This window comes from Hyposmocoma kahamanoa, unplaced genomic scaffold, assembly GCF_003589595.1.
Source record: "Hyposmocoma kahamanoa isolate Upper Pololo Valley unplaced genomic scaffold, ASM358959v1 93, whole genome shotgun sequence".
NCBI classification, from domain to species: domain Eukaryota; kingdom Metazoa; phylum Arthropoda; class Insecta; order Lepidoptera; family Cosmopterigidae; genus Hyposmocoma; species Hyposmocoma kahamanoa.
The window spans coordinates 15,850,393-15,873,965 of record NW_020654810.1 but is presented as its reverse complement, the minus strand read 5'-3'; the positions used below and the strand labels follow the sequence as shown (position 1 = coordinate 15,873,965).

Sequence of the window (23,573 nt, the reverse complement as noted above, 5' to 3'; positions counted from 1 at the left end):
AACAAATATACGCGATTTAAATCCGGAAAAATAGTTTCATTTCCTATTAATAAAAATTCATTCAATAAAATAATTTGTAAAACTTAATGTAGCGCAAATTGGAATGTTTTCTTTGTAAACTTAAAAATAAGGTATTTAATCAATAACTATTGTAACCATAGTGAAAAAATAGTGTGGTTTGCATCAATATTAGACATAACTGGTTGAAGACTGTACCAACTCAGTCAACCGTGACCATGTGACCTGTAAAGGGCCCGAAACGTTGGTTTGTTTGAAAAAACAATTATACGCGATTTAAATCCGGAAAAATAGTTTTATTTCCTATTAAGAATGTCTAGCTCGATTATTTCCAAAGCGGTCGACATCAACCCTCAAAATGCTTTTTGGAAAATAAATATAATAATCCACAGATTGATCTATTTACTATTGTAAATATAAATGACGCACACACAAGCGAAACCCTGTGACGGGTGTCATGGACACAGAAATAGAACATCACAAATTACACCCAAACTCACAAGAGAAATAAATGTAGGCCATACAAATATTTCTCCCGGCCCGGGAATTCGAACCCGGGACCTCTGCGTTGCAGACCAGCCGGTAACCGTCCGGCCACTGAGGCAGTAAATTGTACTTATGTATTTTTACATTTCTCACCATTGACATTTAGCTTCGACCAAAAATTACTTATAATACTAATAATTAAAGAACACAAGAGTAATGAAGTAGCCTTTCTCGTAAATATTAATTATTTTTTATATATATTATTATGTCGAATTTTGTACAAATTCACTTAAAGATAATAGTAAATAGTTGGGCAGATACATACATACAAATATTACTACAAATGTGAAAATAAGCGTGTACCATAATTAATGTACCGGTACGCTTTCGAGTAATTTTGATGCTTTTCACAAAGACAAAATTAGCTTTTGTTTTGTGATCTTCCTAAAAAAATACATTTGACATTATGAAAATTCAAGCTAACGTTATTTCGGGCAAATTTATTTTCTGACTTCTGATAGGTAATCTCAAGCCGTAAAACGAGTACAACAATATTTTGTTAGTTATTTTAACGTTTAATAAAAAAATCATTTTAAAAATACGATTAAAATCAAAGCGACTCTATAGTTTCTTTGTTCTAAATATTTCAATCGCTTGTGGTTCGAACAATTGAAAATGACCAAGAAGTTTATATAAGCTTCTTGAAACTGACGTAATGGGTCTCTTTCCATCTTTTGCGCATACAATATGTAGAAAAAGGACAGTTAGCTATTTGATTATTTTGTGCTTTAGTAATATATATTTACGATTCATTTATATATAAGTTAAATGCTATAAAACTGTACAAAATAACACTTTTCAATGAGGACTATGACAACACAATATATTTGTTTAATGAAAATACACTTTACTGAAGTAATTTTTACAAGTTATTATTATTGGTACTGCATGATTGACAACCGCGCTGTCAGTCGAACAAACGAAGACTGTTGCGCGATTGACGCTCTGCGATTTTAACGCCCTACAGGTGCGGACACTTTTTAGCGCGCCCCCGACGTCCATTTATTGGTAGGTCATTGTTTCTCACTCTAAGGTTACACTTATCTAGTACCTCTGTGTTAGCTGTCAAATACACATAGAGGAGGATGTGTTATATTTTTCTGTATCTAATGGAGCAATAAACATTTTTGACGAAACTCCACTTATGCCATTCTTGTTTACCTTGTTTACCATGGGATTTGAAGTTAATGAATTCTTTTAAAAAACAATATGGGAAAGGCGCCTGGCTTGCCCGTACATAAACAAAAAAAAAATGACGCATGGTCTATAAGACAACAACTCTTGTGAACCTCTGCTAGAGCTGATCAAATTTAAAATTGTCGTTTTGAACTGTAGACGAACCTTTTAACTGCCTCCGTGGCCGAATGGTTACCATGCCGGACTGTCACGCAGAGGCCCCAGGTTCGATTCCCGGGCCGGGAGAAATATTTGTATGGCCTACATTTATTTATCTTGGGAGTTCGGGTGTAATTTGTGTTGTGTGGTCATGGTTTCCTGGACCAACTAGAAGTTTTAGGTTTATTAAAATTTTTGTAGATAGTAGGTATTTCTAAATACAACAAATAAAATAATTCTGATTCTTAAAATTCACCATAAATAAAACAATTCCGATTCTTAGGGTCGTATTCTAGAACTCTACTCAATGCTCAAGTCACGACTTGAGTATGATTCAAAGCACTAGAAATCATACTCAAGTCCTTCCCATTAGGGTCCTATTTCCAGTGCTTGAAATCATACTCAAGTCTGCTCAAAACCTGACTTGAGCATTGAGTACAGTTCTGGAATACGACCCTATGTATGTCCATGGCACCCGCGACACAGAGTTTCCCTAGTGCGGGGCAATGTTGAGTGTGTGCGTTATTATTATTATTACCTTATATTCTTTTTTTTAATATACTCGTAAATAATTGGAATAAATGGAGTGAATTCCGTTGTTCTGGTACTCACAGTACCGGGAATTCCCTAGTTTGAGATCAGGCAATTGGTGTGGTCATATGGCACATTATCATTACATTAGTATTATTATCAATTAATTGTTTGAAACACTAATAGTTATACCTGATGAAATAAATAGCTTGCTTTTGGTTTTTTATTACTTGTAAAGAATATGCTTTAATTAATGACAATCAAAGAGTAGGAGTTACTAAAAACGGTAATATAAATTTATTACGTCACATTTTAATGACTACACATAAACAAGCAATAGTAATAATAATGTAATAATGTCAGTAATAATGTCAGACAACCTCACAAATTACCCGGTCGCAAATTACGTTAAATACCAGATCATGGAAATAACATTGGAACATCAAAACATCACACCCAGAACATCAAAACCAGAACCAAGAAATTTTTAATTCACAGTGCTAACTGGGCTACTGAAGTTATCAATAAGAAAAGTTATCGATATTAAAGACCATTTTGATAAAACGAAATGGAGCATGTTTCCACCTATTAATATCTTCAATGTTAGTGAGATATCATCTTTAGCATACTCATGGGTGAGATAAATATTGAATGTGTAAGCATGTAAGCCTGAAACAATGTGGACACTTACATTACTTGTATTTAAAGTAGATCCCAAATCGAATTCATCACCTACTAACGTGATCGTGTCTGCATTGGCGCCTGTCAATTTTTCTATAGTCTTTCGTGCATCTGCCTCACTTTCAATGTTGCCAAGGTTTCTGCTCAAAAATTCTATATCGTCTTCTAACAAGCCATCAACTAAATGACTTTGGTCATCCTCAGACTGTTTGCAAAGATCAAAGTCCTCATTCTCCAGCTTTATATCTTCGACCTTAATACCTTCAACATTAAGGTCATCAATATTCTCAACCTTGATATTATTAACATCCAATTCTTCATTCATATTCTCCACTTTAATGTCATCAACTTTAATATCTTCCATGTCTTCCACTTTTATATCTGCAAAATCTTCCTCCTTAATACAAATGTCGGCTACGTCAGCAAAATCTTTGGTATTATCTGTATTATATTGACTAGCATTAAAGTTTTCATAGCTATCCTGCTGCGGTTCCACTTTTATTTCGGTCTTAATTTCATACTGCGTACTTGTCGAAGGTTGAGGGCTGTCTGAGTTTGTTAAGTCCCCAGTCATGGCTCTTTTCGCGACATAAATCTTTATTTTCCTTAGCATGAAAGGGGGCACTTTGAAGCCGGTGAGCTCTCCAAGCATGGGCAGAGAATTATGGCGATATGCCTCACTGTGAGCGAGTTCTTCAATGTCTTCTAACACCTAAAATATGTAATGCACTATTTCTAACAAAACTTACAAAAGTACACCTTAATTACAAAACCTTAAAAATTTCATTTTTAAGAGCAAGAAGTTTTTATCTCTTGTTTACATTTTGATGCGACTATTTGGGATCAGCAATGCAAACTATATCTCAATAGATATAATCAACTCAATAGTTGACTATTATCCATAGCCAGAGTTGGCCCGCCCGGTTTCAACCAGATTTTTAACCTAAAGCCGGGATTTACCCATTTCCGCCCGAAATCGTGGACAGACACGACGAAAATGGAGTTCAGTATAATTCCATACTTATTACAAATTTCGATGTAAAAAATCTTTTTTAGACGAAAATAGGCACTCCACACGGGGCCCTCTTTGCAACCCTGTGATAAAACGAAACGGAGTATGTTTCCACCTATAAATAACTGTGGATTCGGATGTGGATGTGGATCGCTACTAAGAATACAAATTACTATTAGATTTTTAGAAAGATTGATTCAAGGGCATACGATGTAACGATTTTTTGTATCGATTTATTTCAATACGATTTTCAAACGATTGTTTCAATCGAAAAGCCAAATCGATCGAATCGTGTAGATCAGAATGCAAAGTTTTTTTTTAATAGTTAGTTGTAATAATATCATTAAATTTGAACCAGACTCGATTTACAAACATGTTTAGTCCAAAAGATTTAGTTGTAGATAGTTTCTGCCCGTCAACGAGTTTTGACCCGATTTAAATCTGGCACTAACAAAGCGCCGGGTTAAAACCCGGGCAATTGTCCATCTCTGCCCACAGTTGCATTTATAAATATTCAATTTTTACCATATCTGCTAGACAAAACTTTAACATACCATTATGTAAGTCTTGCCTCCTACAGCATTCACAAGATTATGGCTGGCAATCCATTCCTTATCTGAACTATCAGCTGGATATCTCAGCAAGCCAGCATGTCTAGTGTATAACCGACCACGCGAATTCCCAAGGCCCAACACCTTAAACCACAAAATGGAAAATAACATCATAAACAAAAAACCAAATATTGGTCAAAGTTTGATAAGATAAAAATTTATATCTATTATACAGTCAAAATTACGCATTTTCAACAACACGAAAGGTGAATATTATTTCAATATACTTGAGTACTAAATACTATAAGACAAGATATTTACAATGTTCGTTGTAATTAAAGTTATAACACTGTACAAACTGAGCCTGATTATAACTCACCACAGATTATTATACAAGTAAACATGGACTAGTCAACAATTACAAAATGTACTTACTAAAACTTAATAGAAGAAACATTTAATGTTACCTTGTGTGCATGGGACCCCATTATGAACAGAGTCTCTTGTGTCAATCTTGCTGGGTTCCATTTCTCAGGATCTCTGATGGCTGGAGAGGGCAATGGTGATGAAGAGCCACTGTCACATTTTTCCTCAATCTTAGGCCGTTTTGCATTTAAGTCTGAATCTGTTTCTGATTCCTTTCGTTTATTTTGTGGGCTCTGTAACTAATAACAAAGATGTTATGTAAATCTAAATGTATTAAAAATTATCCCTCGCTGAAATAAACAGTGATAGCAAAGCCTTTTCGTGGGTCCTACTGTTGTACAAAATTCATGACAATTTTGGTTATTAGTGTTTTGGGCATACATCCCACCCAACAACCTAAAAATTTAATTATTTCGCCAAAATCATAATTACATTGTTTTGTTTGATGAAAGTCTTTGAATCAGCGCTGTTGCTGGATTCCGAATCGCTGGTTTCGCATGGAGATGCAGTAGGCCGAGGAGGAGTGGTGTATAAAAGTCTGGTGGCATCCAACATTGCACGGCACACTGCTCTTACCTACAAATGCAAAAAAGAAACCTGTACATACTAAAATACATTCAATTGAAGTGGAAATACAATACATTCCAATAGCGAAGTAATGTAGTGTCAGCCTGCTGGCTAGTTATTTATCATATCATCAATGTCACTCATGAATTATATGATTCTTTAACATCTTAAGACAAAATTCACACACATAAAACTAATTTATAATTTTTGTATCGTGATTTGTATCTATAATGAATTATCTCATCAAATTTATTATGGAATAATGTTTAAAAAAACGAAATATTTATTTCTATGGTTGAATTCTATAGGAAATATGAAAACAATATTTTCTTTACAAATTACAATATACGTCTCAATTATAATCAAATCAATTTCATAATATTGGAGCCAGTCCAACACTAGGGCTTAGGGAGAGACATTAATTAATGATTAACAAAAAATATTGTAGATTGTATATTTTGCCATTACCTGATCTTCACTTACAGATTCATCCCCCAAATTCAGTCTTATATTATTGACAGCAGGAACAAAGAATTTCTGAAACAAAATAAACGAAAATTTTACCTGCACTCACTGATGATTAAATCTCATTATAGGCGATTGTGAGTAGGATTGAAGCGCAGAAAGATTATAGTTGTCACAATCTAACAGACCCCTTCTAACACCTGTCTTCGCAATGTAACTAGAGCTGCTAGATCGAAATCTGATAGCCTATTAAAAATTTGCAAAATATAAGTTAGTTATTTTAAAGTAGTATCGAATTGAGTTGGTGAATTCCGCAACCAATTGGTTACAACACTATTATTCGAAAAAGATAGATTAAGGATGTACTTATTTTTTATATATTTTGTAGTAATTAAAAATTTTATTTCGGAATTGATGCAAAAATGTATTCTGTCACATAATTTTTTATTTATTATTTTGTATAGATCTGCAATCAGTCCTTGAACCTTATGGTTCTATTTATACAGATCCATATGGAATAAAAAATCCCGTGACGTTTTTCTTCCTTAGTCATTACTCAGTTGATTATGTTCTACTGATTAACTTTCAGATTCGACGCTTTTCTTGAACCAAAGTGCTTGCCAACTACTACTAGTGGTGATACAAAGTCGTAGCCTGAAACTTTTTGACAGTCAAGATGTTTAATATGTGTGTAGCAACCTCCTTTGGTGTGATAGATTTAATTTAATGTCCGAATACAAAAAACTTCAACATTTACTTATTTTAGGAAATGAAACTATTTTTCCGAATTTAAATCGCGTATATTTATTTTTTCAAACAACGCGACGTTTCGGGCCCTTTACAGGTCCCATGGTCACGGTTGATTGAGGTTGTGTTATGTCTAATATTAATGCAAATCACCCTACTTTTCACTACAGTCAGAGAACAAAAAGTAAAGAGAACGGACACTCTCCGCCCCTCCCTAGCTTTAGATACCGCCCCACGCCCCGCACATTGCCGGTCACATTGACTGAACGACAACAAGGCTGCCGGCGAGCCGTTTTCGTGCGAAGACGGCTTTGATATTTGAATATAGTTTTTTTTTTTTTTTTTTTTTTTTATTGTATCTCGGCAAAATGACTGCACCGCGCCTGATGGAAAGTGCGAATACAGTCCAGAGATGAGAGTAACGGATGGAAAACACAAATATCTTCACTCCGTCACTATCATTTTGCCGGTCTGGCCAAATGCTTCTTCACACTACGTTTGAAGGACCCGATGTTATAGAGGGGAGGGAATACATGCGCCGGGAGTTTTCATTTATTCATTACGAAACTTGTACGTAAATATAAAACATCATTTTACGTTACTATTTATAATGGTCGTGCTGTGTACGGCTGTTTATCATCATTTTCCGAAAGATGAAACGAAGTAAGTAAAAAACTTATGTCTGAGACTCGTTCAGTTATTGTTTTCTTCATTTATTTACTGCAGAATAATATATGTATGTATAAAAAATACAGATTTATTATATCAATATAATGAGGCGCCATGACTTCGTGAGCTGGTAGACAAGGGTTCTCGAATTTTCAATACATATTGCCATAATATATATAAATAAATAATACGTAAGTATCGAATATACCTAATTAATGAGGAGCATATTATAGCCATTAACCATCTTCCACAGGCAATGTTCACCTTTGCCCAGTGCAGATAGAGATACAAGTTAGCTTGGTTAGAAACATTGCATCTTTTAGGTCTTAGAGTGATCTTCATGCAGATTAATTAAAAGCTGTTTTATGAGACTGTCATCTAGTCATGTGCCACAATCTTATTAGACATCGTTCTTAACCGACTTCAAAAAAAGTAGGAGGTTCACAATTCGACTTTTTTTTGTGTATATTACGCTATAGCTCTGGCATTTGTGAACAGATTTTGATGATTCTCTTTTTGTGGAAAGAGGTTACCTCAGTAGTGGTCCCATTTAAATTCGAAGAACATATTCCACCTTTAAGGGTGGCCAACTAGGGGATGAATGACTTTTGAGGTCGATTTTTTAGTACTCTTTAGTGAGATTATTTTATCTCAAATTCTTAACTATTTATATGTAGTGATAAATAGTGAATGAAGACTTTCGTAGTAAGTTCATAATTATTTGTTTTTTTTTTATTCAAATGTAAGTGTGCATTTGACCTGATGGAAAGTAACGATGGAGCATGCACACCTAAATAATACCTATTCACTCTCGCTTTGAAAAGGTCCAAATTATAACATTCAGGGAACAAGTCTGCAGGCAGGGAATTCCACTTCATGGCCATGTTTATTGTTTCATGTTTTCATTCCGATTTTTAAATGTTTCTTAGCTGTCAAAACGGGCCTATTACATTACAGTACAGGCAGTTTTCCGGGGCTTATGCCTGAAGCCAGGAATAGATTAAATTCCTGGCTTCAGGGATAAACCCCGGAATGTTCATCTCCATGAAGTTGATGAACTATTATAGTATTTTATATCCTCTGCCTGGAGCACATGTCGCCAGGGATGGTATTTATGCTGATTAGAAGGCAATAGTGGCTTAGGATATGATAAAGGCAGCACATCTGCATCTTTACATCTGCAATCTCTGCTCCTTAATATTGGATGTATTGGTGATGTTCATTGTTCCTTAAGAGCCTTTCTCGCATTTCTAAATTAACCTACTAACATTAGGACCTGTCGGCGTTGGGAAGATACTGACTATTTGAAACCACTGGGTCCTTAAGATGAACTAAATAAAATGGAGGTATTATACAAAACTGGTACCTGATTCTCTATTTAAGGTAAATTAGCATCTTCTCATAACTATATTATTTACTTTGGCAAAAGGTGCTTTGTTCCAATACGTTTAGCATAAATAGTGTATAGGTACACAATATATTCCAAACGCAATATTATGTTGAAAGTTCATTTATAAGATAGTGTGAACAATTTATGTATTAATTATTTAGCTATCATTGCCAGTAGTAAGGTGTTAAAGAAGTAAGGTATTCTTGACTAGGGGCTACTTTCTTAACTCTATGTAAAACTTCTTACCTCTAAATACTTCTTAATAACTTGATCGATCTCTCTTGTAACAGCAGATTGTAACGTTTGCCGCAGCATGTCAAGAGATTTATTGGCACTTGCTCGAAACTCTGATATCGGTCTTGAGTGAGGCTGCACTGGGCCTGGCAGGCTGAACCGTCTGTGCATTGCAGCTAGAGTGTTTATTGCTATTTGCCTTGTTACCGGCTGCTTCTGAAAAAATTCAAACTTTAGGCCTCTCATTACCATCATCTTATTATCTTACAACTAATAGTGTCCACTTAATATCATGTTTTATCACAGAACTCTGCAATATATCTGTTAGCCTAGTGGATGAAATTAGATATATAAGAAATTTCCCAAACCTCACTTTCAAATTGTTCTAATAATTTGCACACTTGTAGGTAATAGGTGAAGGTGCTATCGAATTTATAGCCGTCGTTGCTATCCATTTCCTGGATCCTTTGGTCATTATTTGAATTATTGTGAAAGAAAAATTCAACTCAATTCTAGTAAATTCTCAAAATTAGAAAAGAAAAAGGTATGTAGAGCTACTTAACAAATGATAAATTGGCTTCAACTATATATGACGAATATAAAACATTCCAACTATAGGGCTACTTACAACAGGGACACTAGTCGTAACCGTGCCCCGTATATTGACGACGGCTTTCGCAGGAGCTTGGAAGTTCCATGTTGAGCTTGAGGAGTTTTCTGAAGCTGTATTTTGATGAGACGCTTCTACATTATTCCAACTCTTTTGTACGACCATTTTGACTTGCATTGACTCATTTAATTATCTTTCCTATAATATATTTGCTTCAAATAAAATCTACGCGAAAATATCAATGCATTTTTGTATGAAACTATCTAATTGATTAGAACAAAAACACAAAACACTAGCATCATTGACTGGTCGGCCATTGTCGTTAATAAAATAGAGCGGCACCACACGAACCTAAATAATATAAAAGTCACAAGTAAGTACAGTCGATTACAAAATCAAATCGAATTGGGTCAAGTCGAGACATAGTATATTGTAGTCAACAGCACATCAAGCTTTTGTCTGACTAACTCATTCAGTGCAACGGAGCAAGATCCGTCAATGTGTAGCTTGATGTGTTGTGTCTAATATAATATGTTATATACAGGATCAAGAGCACGTCAAGCTTGACACTTAAGATTTAAATCCAACTCTATGCCGCTTGCGATAAGAACGGTCCAAAGTACAAAGTAAAGTACAAGTGTCAAGCTTGACATGCTCTTACCTACGTATGTATAGACAATAGAGCGAGTGGGTTTCCGCAAGTCAAAAGTCGCAGCACCTTTTTTATGTATATAGTTTGTATGTACGTACATACAATAAGAGGCAGTTAAATCTACATCATAAGAGTATAATGAATGAATAATCGTAACAGATTTTTATAGTTCAACTCAAACAAGATCACAAATTACTTAACAGCCATAATGGCTTAGCCACATGAGAATATTGCAAAAGCGGTGATATTAAAACTACACGGCTGAAAATTAATTTATTTCAACATAGAAGACAATGTCGAACAACTGTGTTGAAAAAATACAAACTAATAAAACTAATTTTTTGACAAGTCAGATCAAAATGTTGACTTTTAGTTTTAGATTTAATAAGATTTTTGTAGGTAATTTTTCTAAATATAATAAATTAAAAAAAATTCCGATTCTAAGGGTCGTATTCCAGAACTGTACTCAATGCTCAAGTCAGGATTTGAGCAGACTTGTGTATGATTTCAAGCACTGGGAATACGACCCTAATGGCAAGGACTTGAGTATGATTTCTAGTGCTTTGAATCATACTCAAGTCCTGACTTGAGCATTGAGAAGAGTTCTAGAATACGACCCTAAGAATCGGAATGTTTTATTTATGGTGAATTTTAAGAATCAGAATTATTTTATTTGTTGTATTTAGAAATACCTTCTATCTACAAAAATTTTAATAAACTTAAAACTTCTAGTTGGTCCAGGAAACCATGACCACCATCCATACCCATTATTGCGTTCAGGGTAAGATTGCTGGTGAAACTACATTCACATGATTTTATTAGAGATTATTCTGATAAATTTAATTTCTAATAACGTAGCTACATAATATTTATAATATTACGCAACTCTATGAACGTTTGTCACGCGCAAAATAATTGTGTTACAGTAAGCTCCATTTAAGCTAATAAAAAAAGATAGTATTATAGCTCGTTTACATAAGGCAAACAAAGGTAGAACGAGAAAATTGTGTTCGTTCAGCGTTTTAATCGCAAAAAGGTCGCGTTGACAGCTGAGCTGGTGACGTCAGTGAGTGTCGAAACTCGAAGTAGGAAAAATTTTATCTTGTCTTTTAGAACTTTCCCTGCGTCTAAGTACGACGTGTCCGCAACAAGATTTTTCGTATAAATTTCCTCATAAATAAGTGAAAGGTATGTACATAACTTAAAATCTATGCAACTCAAACAGACACTGATAAATTATAACGTTTACATTATCAAGTAATTACAGGCTTGCCTTGTCTCTCCCGTGAAGTGTTTGCCGGTCAATTTGTTACCTAGCGTTTCGGTCAAATATCATCAGTCGTTTGGGAGTACTCAGAAGAGAACGACAGGTCTTGAATTGTTTACTAAATATTCCTTACTATCACTGACGTTGCTACTTTATTAGGTAAGTGCATATTATATTATGGCACAGTTTCTGGATACTATATTATTTGTAAACTGCTTTATGAAGTAATTCACTGTAGTGAATTCTCAGTGAATTTCAAAACCTCATTGAACTTTGTACTGTGGTAACAAACAAGTTCTTTTCAAGGTTCTTGTTTGATTTACAATGGCAATTCCATGTAAATTGACTTTTATTTGCTAATTTGTGACTTATGCAATACTCTTTTACTTTAAGTCGGTACTTGCTCATCCAAGTACCCATTTAAAACGTTTAGCGCCAAGGGCCTCTGAGACTTTTTTACTTATATATTATTGGTATTAATTTAGTGTGTGGAATTAATATTATGACCCTGTGCCCCTTTATTCGTTTTGTTTTGTTCAGTTCTTTCAGGCAGGATACATTGGCCTGGGAGTTTTTTTTCTACATTTTGCAAAATGTATCTAAAATGCAATAAACATAAACACTTAATAATTAATGAGTACAAAATATAATCATTTATAAGTTTTTTGTACTAAATTTGATCTCATTCAATATTAATTGAGTAATTAAAAAACAAAAAGTAGTTGAAACTATATATTTAATTGTTATATTATTATGTGAAGATTTTGTACATTTGTGTATAGTTGTTCTGGACTATTGGTAGGGGATTGACACTATGGAATCTGGTCCTACAGCATCCGTGTCCGACCCTTTTCTGGCTAGTTTATCTGCTGCGTCATTGCAACGTGAGCCGCTGTGTCCTTTAATCCACTGTAGAGTTACATGGTTTTGTATACATACCTCCATGAGTGCTTGATGGTTTTCGTAAATGAACCCTGAGTTTATGTCATAGCTATTCAGTGCTTGAAGTACTGACAATCTGTCGGATAGTATTCAAATGGAGTAATTCTTTACTCTTCTCGCTATGATTGAGTCTGCCACCAGCTTGATGCCCATGCATTCAGCTTGGAATACTGTGTTGTGGTCACCAAGCGGTGTTGATATCCTGATATTGAGGTCTTCTGAGAATACCCCAGTACCTGTTCCTGAATTTGTTTTAGATCCATCAGTGAAGACTCGGACCTATCTGGAGTTCAGTCCTTCGTTGGGATCTTCAAACAATTGTATCTTGTATTTTTTGTCAAAGATGTACTGATTTGGGATCCTATCCACAGTCGCCTCCAGTTCCTCATTGACAGTCTTATAAAGGATGTCTGTATGTGGGGTCCTCATGTGCTTCCAAAGGCCGGCTCTGTTTAGACGCACTGCTGTTGACGCCGCTTCCTGCCTTATGAACAGTGGGACGGGTCGCAGATCCAGTGTCGCTTCGAGGGCCGCAGTTGGAGTTGTCCTCATGCAGCCGGTCGTCGCCATGCAAGCAAGTCTTTGGAATTTGTCCAGCTTGTCGGTTGCGGTCGTCAATGTGGTTCGTGGCCATCATTCTATCGCGCCGTAACTGACCATGAGTCTTATCACCGTTGTGTAGAGCCATAGAGTTATCTTAGGTGAAAGTCCCCATTGTTTACCTACCATTCTATGGCACTGCCAGAAGGTGATAGTAGCTTTTTCATTTTGTTGTCCAGCTTGTTCCAGTTCAACTTGGTGTCCAGTATTACTCCCAAGTACTTGACTTCGGTTGATATCTGAAGTTCTGTACTGAAGAGTTTGTGTAGAAGGTAGTTACCTAGTAGTCTTTCGTTTGTAAACATTACTAGTTCCGTCTTTGTTGGGTTTACCGATAGTTCGTATGCTCTGCACCATCTTTCCACAATCCGGAGAGCAGCTTGTGTAATGTCGCAGAGTGTATTGGCATAATTTCCTGTTACCAGTATAGCTATGTCATCAGCGTATCCTACTGTATAGAAATGTTCTTTGTTTAGTTTAATGATGAGGTCATTTACGACCATGTTCCATTGCAGAGGCTACAATACCCCTCCTTGAGGGCACCCCTTCGCTACTATGGCCCATGGGGTGCCATTTGTTGTTGTTTTTACTGTTCTTTGTTTCAGCATGTTGCTAATCCAGCTAATTAGCACTTCATCCACTTCGTGTCTTCTCAGTGCTGATTGTATGCTGGAGAAGTTCGTTTTATCGAAGGCTCCTTCAATATCTATAAAGGTGCCTAGGCAGATTGCTTTGTCTTTGAGGGTCACTTCTATCTTGCCCACAACGGCATGTAGGGCCGATTTAGTGGATTTGCCTTGGCTGTATGCATGTTGATTTCCGTGTAATGGTATGTTCTTAAGCGCTCCATCCCTCATCTCTCTGTCACATGACCTGTCTAATGTGTTCAAGAAGAACGATGTGAGGCTGATTGGTCTGAAGGACTTCGCGCCAGTGTAGTCGGATTTTACTGGTTTCGGTATAAATATGACTTTTACCTCTCGCCAGCTGTGGGGCACATAGCTGAATGCTAGACAGGCCCGAAAGATGTTGACCAGGTGCTGGACCAGTGTGTCCCCGCCCCATTGTAGGAGTGCGGGGAATACTCCATCTTGGCCCGGAGCTTTGTACGGTTCAAAGGTGTTTACTGTCCATTTTGTCTTTTCGTATGTTACTACTTGTTCAGGTATCGCCAGTTATGGATTGATGTTATGTAGTTCATTTCTTCGCACCTGTCGTCTTGGACGAACCTACATCCTGGGAAATGTGCTTCCAGTTGGGTTCTTTCCGTTTCCGTAGGGGAAGTTGTGTATGTGTTGTCTATTTTGCGTATTGAACCTAGCTCAGTTGAATTTTCCTTATTCTGTTTCCTTGTGCACAAGACGTGATGTTCCCACAGTAGCCTCGCCATGACGTGGTGCTCCTGAATCCTCATCCGCACATGTGTTCTATGCACTATTGAAGCGTCTCTTTACCCTTCTTCGTAGTCTCTCAAGCTCAGGCCCCCACCAGTGTTGGCCTTGTTGCGGGACTGAGTCACTCAGCGGGCATGCAGAGTTATAGCTGTTCAATATGTTTGATGTAAGTTCTTTAACCTGTGTTTCTATCTGTGCTTGGTCCAGCAGTCTTCCCGGTGCTACCGGTTCCTCAGGCTCTGGTGTAGTTTGTCCGTGTATAGTTTACGATAAATTTTTCGGGGATTCCGTTTCGGTTGTTGTTCTTTGACGGCTGTTTTTAAGCTGAATATTATCCATCGTGGTCCGAGAAAGATGCTTCTTCGGACACGTGCAAGTTGTGGATAAGGTCCACTGCTCCTTCTGACTTCTACTAGGGTTCCTACCACTAAACTATCATAGATATTTAAGTCCCAAAAACACTGAACAATTTGTGAGGGCTTTCAAACGCTCATTCAAAATGTTCGAAACTATGTACATATGTATACACTGAGATATGCCTAAGGAGGCAAGCCTTACCTGTGTATAGTCAGGGATACACTGGCCTGAGACAAACATTGGGTGTATATCAGGGTATACACGTGGCAGTGAACATGTTAAAGAAAAATATTTTCATGTATTATCTATCTATCACAAACTAGGCAATACAAATATGAAAGATGTTAAAAGATGAAAAAATGTGGTTACATATACATCATGACTTGTACTAATGTACACATGACTATTTGTAAAATATTAACAACAACACAGGACTATTGTTACTAACAAAATAGACAAAAAGTTTTGTTTCATGAATTTTTACAAAACAATAAATTTACCAAAAATGAACTTGCAAGTTTTTGTTGTACAGTCGGACACTTTTTAGATCTGTGGTAGATAGTAGGGCAGTGGGACTATTTGTAAAATATTAACAACAACACAGGACTATTGTTACTAACAAAATAGACAAAAAAATTTGGTTCATGAATTTTTACAAAACAATAAATTTACCAAAAATGAACTTGCCAGTTTTTGTTGTACAGTCGGACACTTTTTAGATCTCTGGTAGATAGTAGGGCAGTAAGTTGAAATGTGCAATCATCTTCCTCTACGACTCCCACCCTCACTTCTACTGTTACCGCACAAAGTTATCATTGTTTAGACCAATCTATTTAAATATTTCATATTTTTTATAGAAGTATAATCTGATGAATTGTTAGAAGTCAGTTGTTTATGATGTTTGTAATATAGTCGTCAGCACGCTTAAGCACAAATGTAAAAAATACTAAATTTTTTAAAACGTATTTATAATTGTTTGTGTTGCTTATAATGTTGGAAGATGTGAGGAGGATGATAAGGTTGAAAAAGACGTCACTAGAACTTAAGGTGAAACAATAAATTTTACTTATATGCTTTTGTCAAGCAATGAATAAACTTATGTGGTTTAGTGTGCCAAACCTAGATACAAATATAATTCAGTAAACCTACATAATGATGACTGAAGAAGTATCAATATTAATCATATACACAAAACGCACACACCAGAATCATAAGCAAAGATTAGAATAGGCAGAGTATATTGTACACTTAGAATGGGTAATGCCTGCCTATGTAATTATTTTTGGGAAAAAACGTTTTTCTAAACTCTCTACGATTGTAAAATGATTGTTAGTTACATGTCGACTATATAGAACAAAATACAGTAAAACAATTCTGTGACTTTGCCTTTTCTGATCTCTGATCATACAGCTTGAAAGATAATTTTAATCTTGCATCTCTGATTTAATAATCGTGATTGGATAATTATGATACTCGATTTTTCCCGTTGCAATTAGATCACCCTTGAATTCCCTTATTATTTGACACTTAATGCTTAAATCCAACTCTATGCCGCTTAAGATAAGAACGGTCCAAAGTACAAAGTGTCAAGCTTGACGTGTTCTTGTCTGTACACATAGTTAATGTAACGAGTTTAATAATGATTACTATTTTTAATTTCGTACATAATATACTATAAAATAAACACTATTTATACATAATTACAGGTAATAGAGCATTTTTTCCATCCATCAGATGTTAAATAAAAAATGTGCCAAACAATCACACCCATTATCTGATCTCAAACTAGAGAATTTCCTGTGGTATGAGAGTACCAGGATACTCCCAGATACCCGGAACACCCAGGCTAGAACTAATTTAGAAAGAAATATTTTCTCAAACTGGTCTTTTTGGAATCGAACTCGGCACCTCCTCGTCCAGCGCCCACAGTTAAAACCGCAGGACGTCGCAGTTGTCGTCGCAGTCAGTCAAAATCTTAACCAATAAAAAAGGCTTATTCCAATTGTACCTGTTTTTCTGATATCATTTCGAGTTTACAGTATTTATCACGCGATTTTGATCAATATTACAATTTTTATCTATGTTATATCGACATTTTCTTCCTCTTATGGCATCATATCTAACATTGTGCGTAGTTATGTACGTAATTCTAAATACGTCAAAAGCTACATTATTGTTACTTATATTCTTAATTTCTTTTTCTGTTAATTCATTATGATTAAAGTGGATTTTAATTGCTTCCGAATATATGTATATAAAAATAATTAAAAGTTTATGCCTTTGAACTTATTAATTATTCCATTCCCACCAGTTGGGCACTTAAAAATGCCAATGTCAAGATTTATAGTATTACCCACAGACCACATGGTATTACCCTAAACAGGCTATCTTTTATTTTGTAAAGGTGTGGAGTGTTTTAATTAAGATTCAATGAATTTAAATGTATTTTCAACTTTGTGACTTTTTATCAAATTATATGTTATAACTATTATCAATACCTATGTATACTGGATCAATAGTTAAACTATTATGTTATGATATCACAGATATACGAAATTTATACGTCTGTAGGATTTACTATAAGATAACCGACATTGTATCTGATCTCTGAAACCTGATATCATTTTTTCATTAACTTATTTCTTCCTAGCTAAATTGTTCAATGCTTTTGTGCAAATTGCTTTTTCCTCGTATTTCTTTTTTCATTTGGTTTATGAAAATTATAAATTTGCTTTAAATTACAATATATACTATCTATTTGAGAGCTACCCATCTATACCTGTACCATACACTCTCAAGGCATTTAAGATATAATGGCAACAGATAACAACGTATTTGTGATATTAAGAATACTTCCTAAGTTTGGCAAATGTCTATAAAAAACGGTTACCACTTTACGTTCAGCTGTGTCTATATTGACCGATTTATGAATATTAAACATTTAAACTTATATAAAAAAGGTGTAGAACTAAAATTATATGTAAGATGTATCTAACCTACTCAGTTATGTTAATCACAGTACTTAGACACTGAAAGCCATTTTGTGCACGTAATACAAGTATTAGCAATTTTATCCTTCCTTATTAAGCTGGCAAAAGCTGGTTTAGGTTGAAAATTAATTTAAATAAAAACAATATTATATTGTCTAAATAACATAATAATTAAAATTTTGTCCCTTTGACGTTACAATTATTCCATGCGAAGACTGCCCAGGAGTGGGGCACAAAGTGACAAATTCATGGTTTCTGTGTTTATTTATTGTATTTGCCCTTAACAGGCTATGTTTATAAAAATCTGAAAATGTTGAAACTAAGTTATTAATTTTTTAAAGGTATAGGGTGCTTTTAAAAACTACATGACAAATACCACTGAAGTTGAAAAGGAAAACTTCCTCAATCGTATGTAGGCGTGAATCATTATCGTGCGTGACCTAGGACGAATAAACCACATGACAGAAAGTGAGTCCGGGACATTATTTCCTTTATTGTGTAGTTATATAATTTCTTATCTACGGGTCAAGCCTTATGCAGCGGTGTATATATATTTCATTTCATATTCACGTCATAAGTCAGCTACTGATAATAGCCGCGCGTATTATTGACATTACGTACCCCCAGTGGAGCAGATACGACAAAATAATAACAAATATATAAAGGGTCAGTACCAAACCTTGATAAGAAATGAAATGATGTAAATCTGTCACGTGATTTCGTAAATAAGTACAAATAGATAATTTTCTTTTAAATTTCCCAGCCTTCGTATAAAAATTATATGACAATACGTAGTATATTAATTTTGAGATCCTCTTAGTATCACTTCAGGGTTATCAAAATATAGCGTAAGATTACTAAAACAATACAGCACCTATTTATGTTTATGAGAAAACTTTGTGGATATTGTGATATTTTATTTAACCGAAAGTGACCTTAAGATTATCATCTATTTATAATTTAGAATAGTTCAGAACAAAAACAATGTCTCGATTATAACAGCAGTGTTTTAAAAGTCTTTGGTAAGTTAGAAATTGTCATTACACTGTAACTGACACCGTATAAAAACGTAATTATCACTCCATATCACTCCTTGTCAAGGATGATAAAAGTTACAACTGTATGTTAATTACAAATATCAACTTTTCGCTTAGTCTCAAATTCTAAAGTCATAGTTTCGGTGAGCTGACTTTTCGGATTTTGACGATTGACTGACATTTCTGCACTTTATAAAAAACAAGTTACGGTTTACGTTAAAGTTATGTAGTGACATTACACATTTGAATTATTGCGTGTTTTTTAAAAAAACATCTATAATCAATTAAAAGTTTACCTTAGTAGTTAAGGCGATGAGGTGCCCAAAATCGCTTAAATATGGTGTTTTTGTGTAAGTTTTTAGGCGATAACATAGCACGTGGAACTTTGAAAATAGTAGAATATTGCTTATTGTCTTAGGTAATACAAAAACTGGATTACAGAGAGACTTGTGGTTATTTTTTGAAATATTTTTCTCGGGCAAACCAAACTTGCTTACTACCAAATTTGGTGTGGTTATTTAAATGGTACTTATCTTGATCCTAACACTTTATTTGTTTTAAATAAAAGACTACTAAAGTATGAGCTAAATATTTGCTTGCAAATTATGGACAGGCACTTAACAGTGTGAAAAAATATCATACACAAAAAATACGTAAATAAGTAAATATAATGCACCAATTCGTTGAAATCAAAACAAAATATTTTAAAAAAAGTCAAATTTTTTACCATTAAGTGAGAATAAAAAAATATATTTTTGGTTGGATTAGAACCTAAAACACAAAGTATTCAAAACAAAAATGAAATTATTATTTGCGTCCTTGATTATTTAGTAAAATTGCAACGTTGAAAACTTCTGCTGCGTAGCTTGCGTTCGTGGGATACGTTGCCAGATCTCTGTTTTGACATGGTTTTGACAAATTAATTTATATTGTATTGTAATCGGCTGTCTACCGTCGAGCACGATACTTACGAGATATGTAGTTGGACATAGTTATGCAAACTATAACCAACCTACAAAATTTTCGAGATAATTAGATTTTAGTAAAAACGGTGTGAAGAAATAAATAGGTAAGGTATTTGAGACTAGAGATGCGCCGAGTACTCGTTTGCTACTCGGTACTCGGTGTACTCGGCCGAATAACTCGGTTTATGAGAAGAGTACTCGGTTAAAATGAAGCATCACAGCTATAGACGTAATAAAGTAAAATCAACAATATATTTAAGACTTTCAAAAGAGATTATTACCAGAAATTGCAGACAATTGTAACAATTTCTAGGAATTTAGTAATTTAAAAAGAAAGTTTACATTTTTTTTTTTTTTTAATAATACACACTCAACATAGCCCCGCACTAGGGAAACCCTGTGTTGCGGGTGCCATGGACACACATATAGACAACCACAGTTTACATCCAAACTCACGAGAGAAACAAATGTAGGTCATACAAATATTTCTCCCGGCCCGGGAATCGAACCTGGGACCTCTGCGTGGCAATCCGGCATGGTAACCGTTCGGCCACAGAGGCAGTTTTAACAGAGACATTATTAATATTTAAAATTTAACAATGGCAAGTTATGATGTAGGAATATTTACAAGGCTTTCTGCGCGTTCAGGTAATAGTATGTTCCTTTTTTCTTCATACACATTACCCGCTTCGGCAAATAACCACTCGCTATACACAGTGCTTGTGCACATAAAAGTGCACATAAAAACACTCGTGCGAACTGTGCCAGTTTTGGATATTTTGTTTTATGCTCTGCCCACCATTGGAAAGGACTCTGCTCTCGCGACAATACACTTTCATTGACATATCGGCCTAATTCTAGAGCAACGGGGGCTATTAGGATCATCGCGTTCCGGTTGTAATGAACCGAGTAACTCGGACGAGTACTCGGCTCGGCAAATGTTAAACCGAGTAATATTCGGTACTCGGTTACTCGGCAAAATTTGTACTCGGCGCATCTCTATTAGAGACAAACTATATACTGTAGCAGTGAGAACGACTGTAGCAGTGAGAAGCATAGGGAAACTTTTACATTATGTAGCAATAAATAGAAAACATTATGTATCTTTTTATTTAGTTAACGAGAACCATGTTCTAGATTTCGTAATGAAAGCGCCAAAGATCTACAGTACTTCAGTACATGTGACGTGGATCCGTTTAACATATTTTAAAAAAGACATTATATGAAGTTAAGCAGCAAGGTTCTTTTTAGCTATTTAAAAGTTACTTATTTAGGGTTGGTACCCTGAAGGACTTTTATTTTACTCCGTTTTGGCTTAGTATGTTGCCAGCATCTTTTGTGAGCGGGTAAAGGACACGTCTGGTGTTCTACCTAAATACATAACTCAATTTCACTCGAGGTGTGGGTTGTTTCTTGTTTGCATAACATATCCAGTTCTTATATGCTTTGATATTTTTTGGTTTGATAGCATGTGTGTATTTTAAGTACAACGCCATCTGTTAGCGGCAACCAATATTATGTTAAATCAAGCGGAAGGTCCAACTATCACACTCTTACCGCATCGGGGCGTATGGCGCCACCTTATGGGAGAAATTATAGTAGGCGCGTTATCGTTCAAGGTCATCGACGAAAGGTCATCGACTCTTGTCAGCGTCTTAAGATATATATTAATAGTTAAAATCACTTCAAATTCTTAGAATAATAACGCATAGAAACCTAGTCCGCACACGCTAAGTGAGGCAAATTGAAGCGCTCCCAAAGGGCCTACGAGCGGGCGGGCCGTCAGTGCTCAAGGTCAACTTGCACCGCGAACAGCTCAAGAATTTTAGCTAAAAATGACGAAATGTGCGGTAAATGAGTGTAAAAATACGTCAGACAAACATAAAATAGATACTAACATCACATTCCACAAGGAAGTAACGCGTTTCAATTTGTATTCTTATATAAATATTCACTAAAACCGAAAATTAATCTACTACTAAAACTAGCCTACATGAATTTGATTTTTCCCTCACTTGTGACAGTTCGTTTGATATGAAACTATCATTCTATGCTTTGTTATTCTAAGTTCTAATATTAATATTTTAAATGTTGTTTTACCGAAATAAAGCGCCTTTCAATATGTTATTTAATATATTTTTCCTAGAATTATTCCATAGTATATATACACACACATATATACATAGTTTAAACTGTATGAAACCATATGTACTGTAGAATTTCCATACAAGGTTTGAATTATATTTCATTACTTGTTTCAGAATTACCACAATGTCGAAAATCAAGGCTGGACCGGTCGTTGACATCTTGGGAGATGAGATGACCAGAATAATCTGGGATCTAATTAAGGAAAAACTCATCTTACCCTTCTTGGATATTGAATTACATGTTTACGATTTAGGCATTGAGAACCGAGACAAGACCAATGATCAAGTGACTATAGATTGCGCCAACGCCGTCAAGAAATACAATGTCGGAATCAAGTGTGCCACCATTACGCCTGATGAAGTTAGAGTTGAAGAATTCAAGCTGAAGCAAATGTGGAGAAGCCCCAACGGCACTATTCGTAACATTCTTGGTGGCACAGTATTCAGGGAGGCTATTATCTGTAAAAACATTCCTCGTCTGGTGACCTGTTGGGAAAAACCAATCGTTATTGGTCGTCACGCACATGGCGACCAGTACAAGGCGACTGACTTCGTTGTACCTGGAGAAGGTAAACTTGAACTGATCTTTACCCCTGCTAAGGGAGAACCCATTAGACAAGTAGTTAACCAGTTTAAAGGAGCTGGTGTTGCTCTTGGTATGTACAATACTGATGAGTCCATTATTGATTTTGCCCACTCTTCCTTCAAATATGCTCTGGATAGGAAGTATCCTTTGTACCTGAGCACGAAGAACACCATTCTTAAGAAATACGACGGCCGCTTCAAGGACATTTTCCAAGAAATCTATGTGAAGCAATACAAGGCGCAGTACGAGGCTGCGGGAATTTGGTACGAGCACAGACTTATCGATGACATGGTCGCGTATGCTATGAAATCTGAAGGTGGTTTTGTGTGGGCATGCAAGAATTATGATGGTGATGTTCAGTCTGATTCTGTTGCCCAGGGTTACGGATCACTCGGTCTTATGACTTCAGTACTTGTTTGTCCCGATGGAAAGACTGTAGAAGCTGAAGCTGCTCATGGCACGGTAACCAGGCATTACCGTATGTATCAACAAGGGAAGGAGACGTCCACAAATCCAATTGCGTCTATATTTGCATGGACAAGAGGTCTGTTGCACCGTGCCAAATTAGACGGAAACCGGGAGCTTAAGAACTTCGCCGAAACGCTAGAAGCCGTTTGTATTGAAACTATTGAAAGTGGCATTATGACTAAAGATCTTGCTATTTGCATTAAAGGCATGAACAACGTGCAAAAATCAGACTATTATGAAACTTTCGAGTTTATGAACAAGCTCGCTGAAAACTTGAAAACGAAGTTGGGAAAATGACTGTCTATTGAAAAGAAACGTAGTAATTTGTAATTTTTTTATAAACTCGTATCTCTATAATGTCACATCTATGGGAACATAAGGGTATT

General features: G+C 35.5%; 2 protein-coding genes across 4 annotated transcripts in view; one reads left to right on the top strand and one right to left on the bottom strand.

Annotated features, from left to right (window-relative positions):
* The window catches only part of LOC113237073, a 12,830-nt gene extending 2,737 nt beyond the window's left edge, over positions 1-10,093 (bottom strand). Inside the window, exons 1-7 of the mRNA XM_026473333.1 lie at positions 9,801-10,093; positions 9,185-9,388; positions 6,136-6,204; positions 5,533-5,676; positions 5,142-5,339; positions 4,678-4,818; positions 3,060-3,823 (exon numbers count right to left, since the gene is read on the bottom strand). Of these exons, the coding sequence (XP_026329118.1) occupies positions 3,060-3,823; positions 4,678-4,818; positions 5,142-5,339; positions 5,533-5,676; positions 6,136-6,204; positions 9,185-9,388; positions 9,801-9,959 (1,679 nt within the window). The 5' untranslated portion in view covers positions 9,960-10,093. The remainder of the gene's footprint in view (positions 1-3,059; positions 3,824-4,677; positions 4,819-5,141; positions 5,340-5,532; positions 5,677-6,135; positions 6,205-9,184; positions 9,389-9,800) is intronic.
* Positions 10,094-11,479: 1,386 nt separating this feature from the next.
* LOC113237417 (isocitrate dehydrogenase [NADP] cytoplasmic) lies at positions 11,480-23,573 on the top strand. Of its 3 annotated transcripts, none has more exons than XM_026473871.1 (3): positions 11,517-11,622; positions 11,702-11,860; positions 22,248-23,573. In XM_026473871.1, exon 3 carries the CDS (start codon positions 22,258-22,260, stop codon positions 23,482-23,484), a length of 1,227 nt encoding a protein of 408 aa, XP_026329656.1. In that variant the 5' UTR covers positions 11,517-11,622; positions 11,702-11,860; positions 22,248-22,257; the 3' UTR covers positions 23,485-23,573. The 3 variants fall into 3 exon arrangements, with proteins under 3 accessions (XP_026329658.1, XP_026329656.1, XP_026329657.1); XM_026473872.1 differs by having other exon boundaries at positions 22,242-23,573; XM_026473873.1 differs by lacking the exon at positions 11,702-11,860 and having other exon boundaries at positions 11,480-11,622.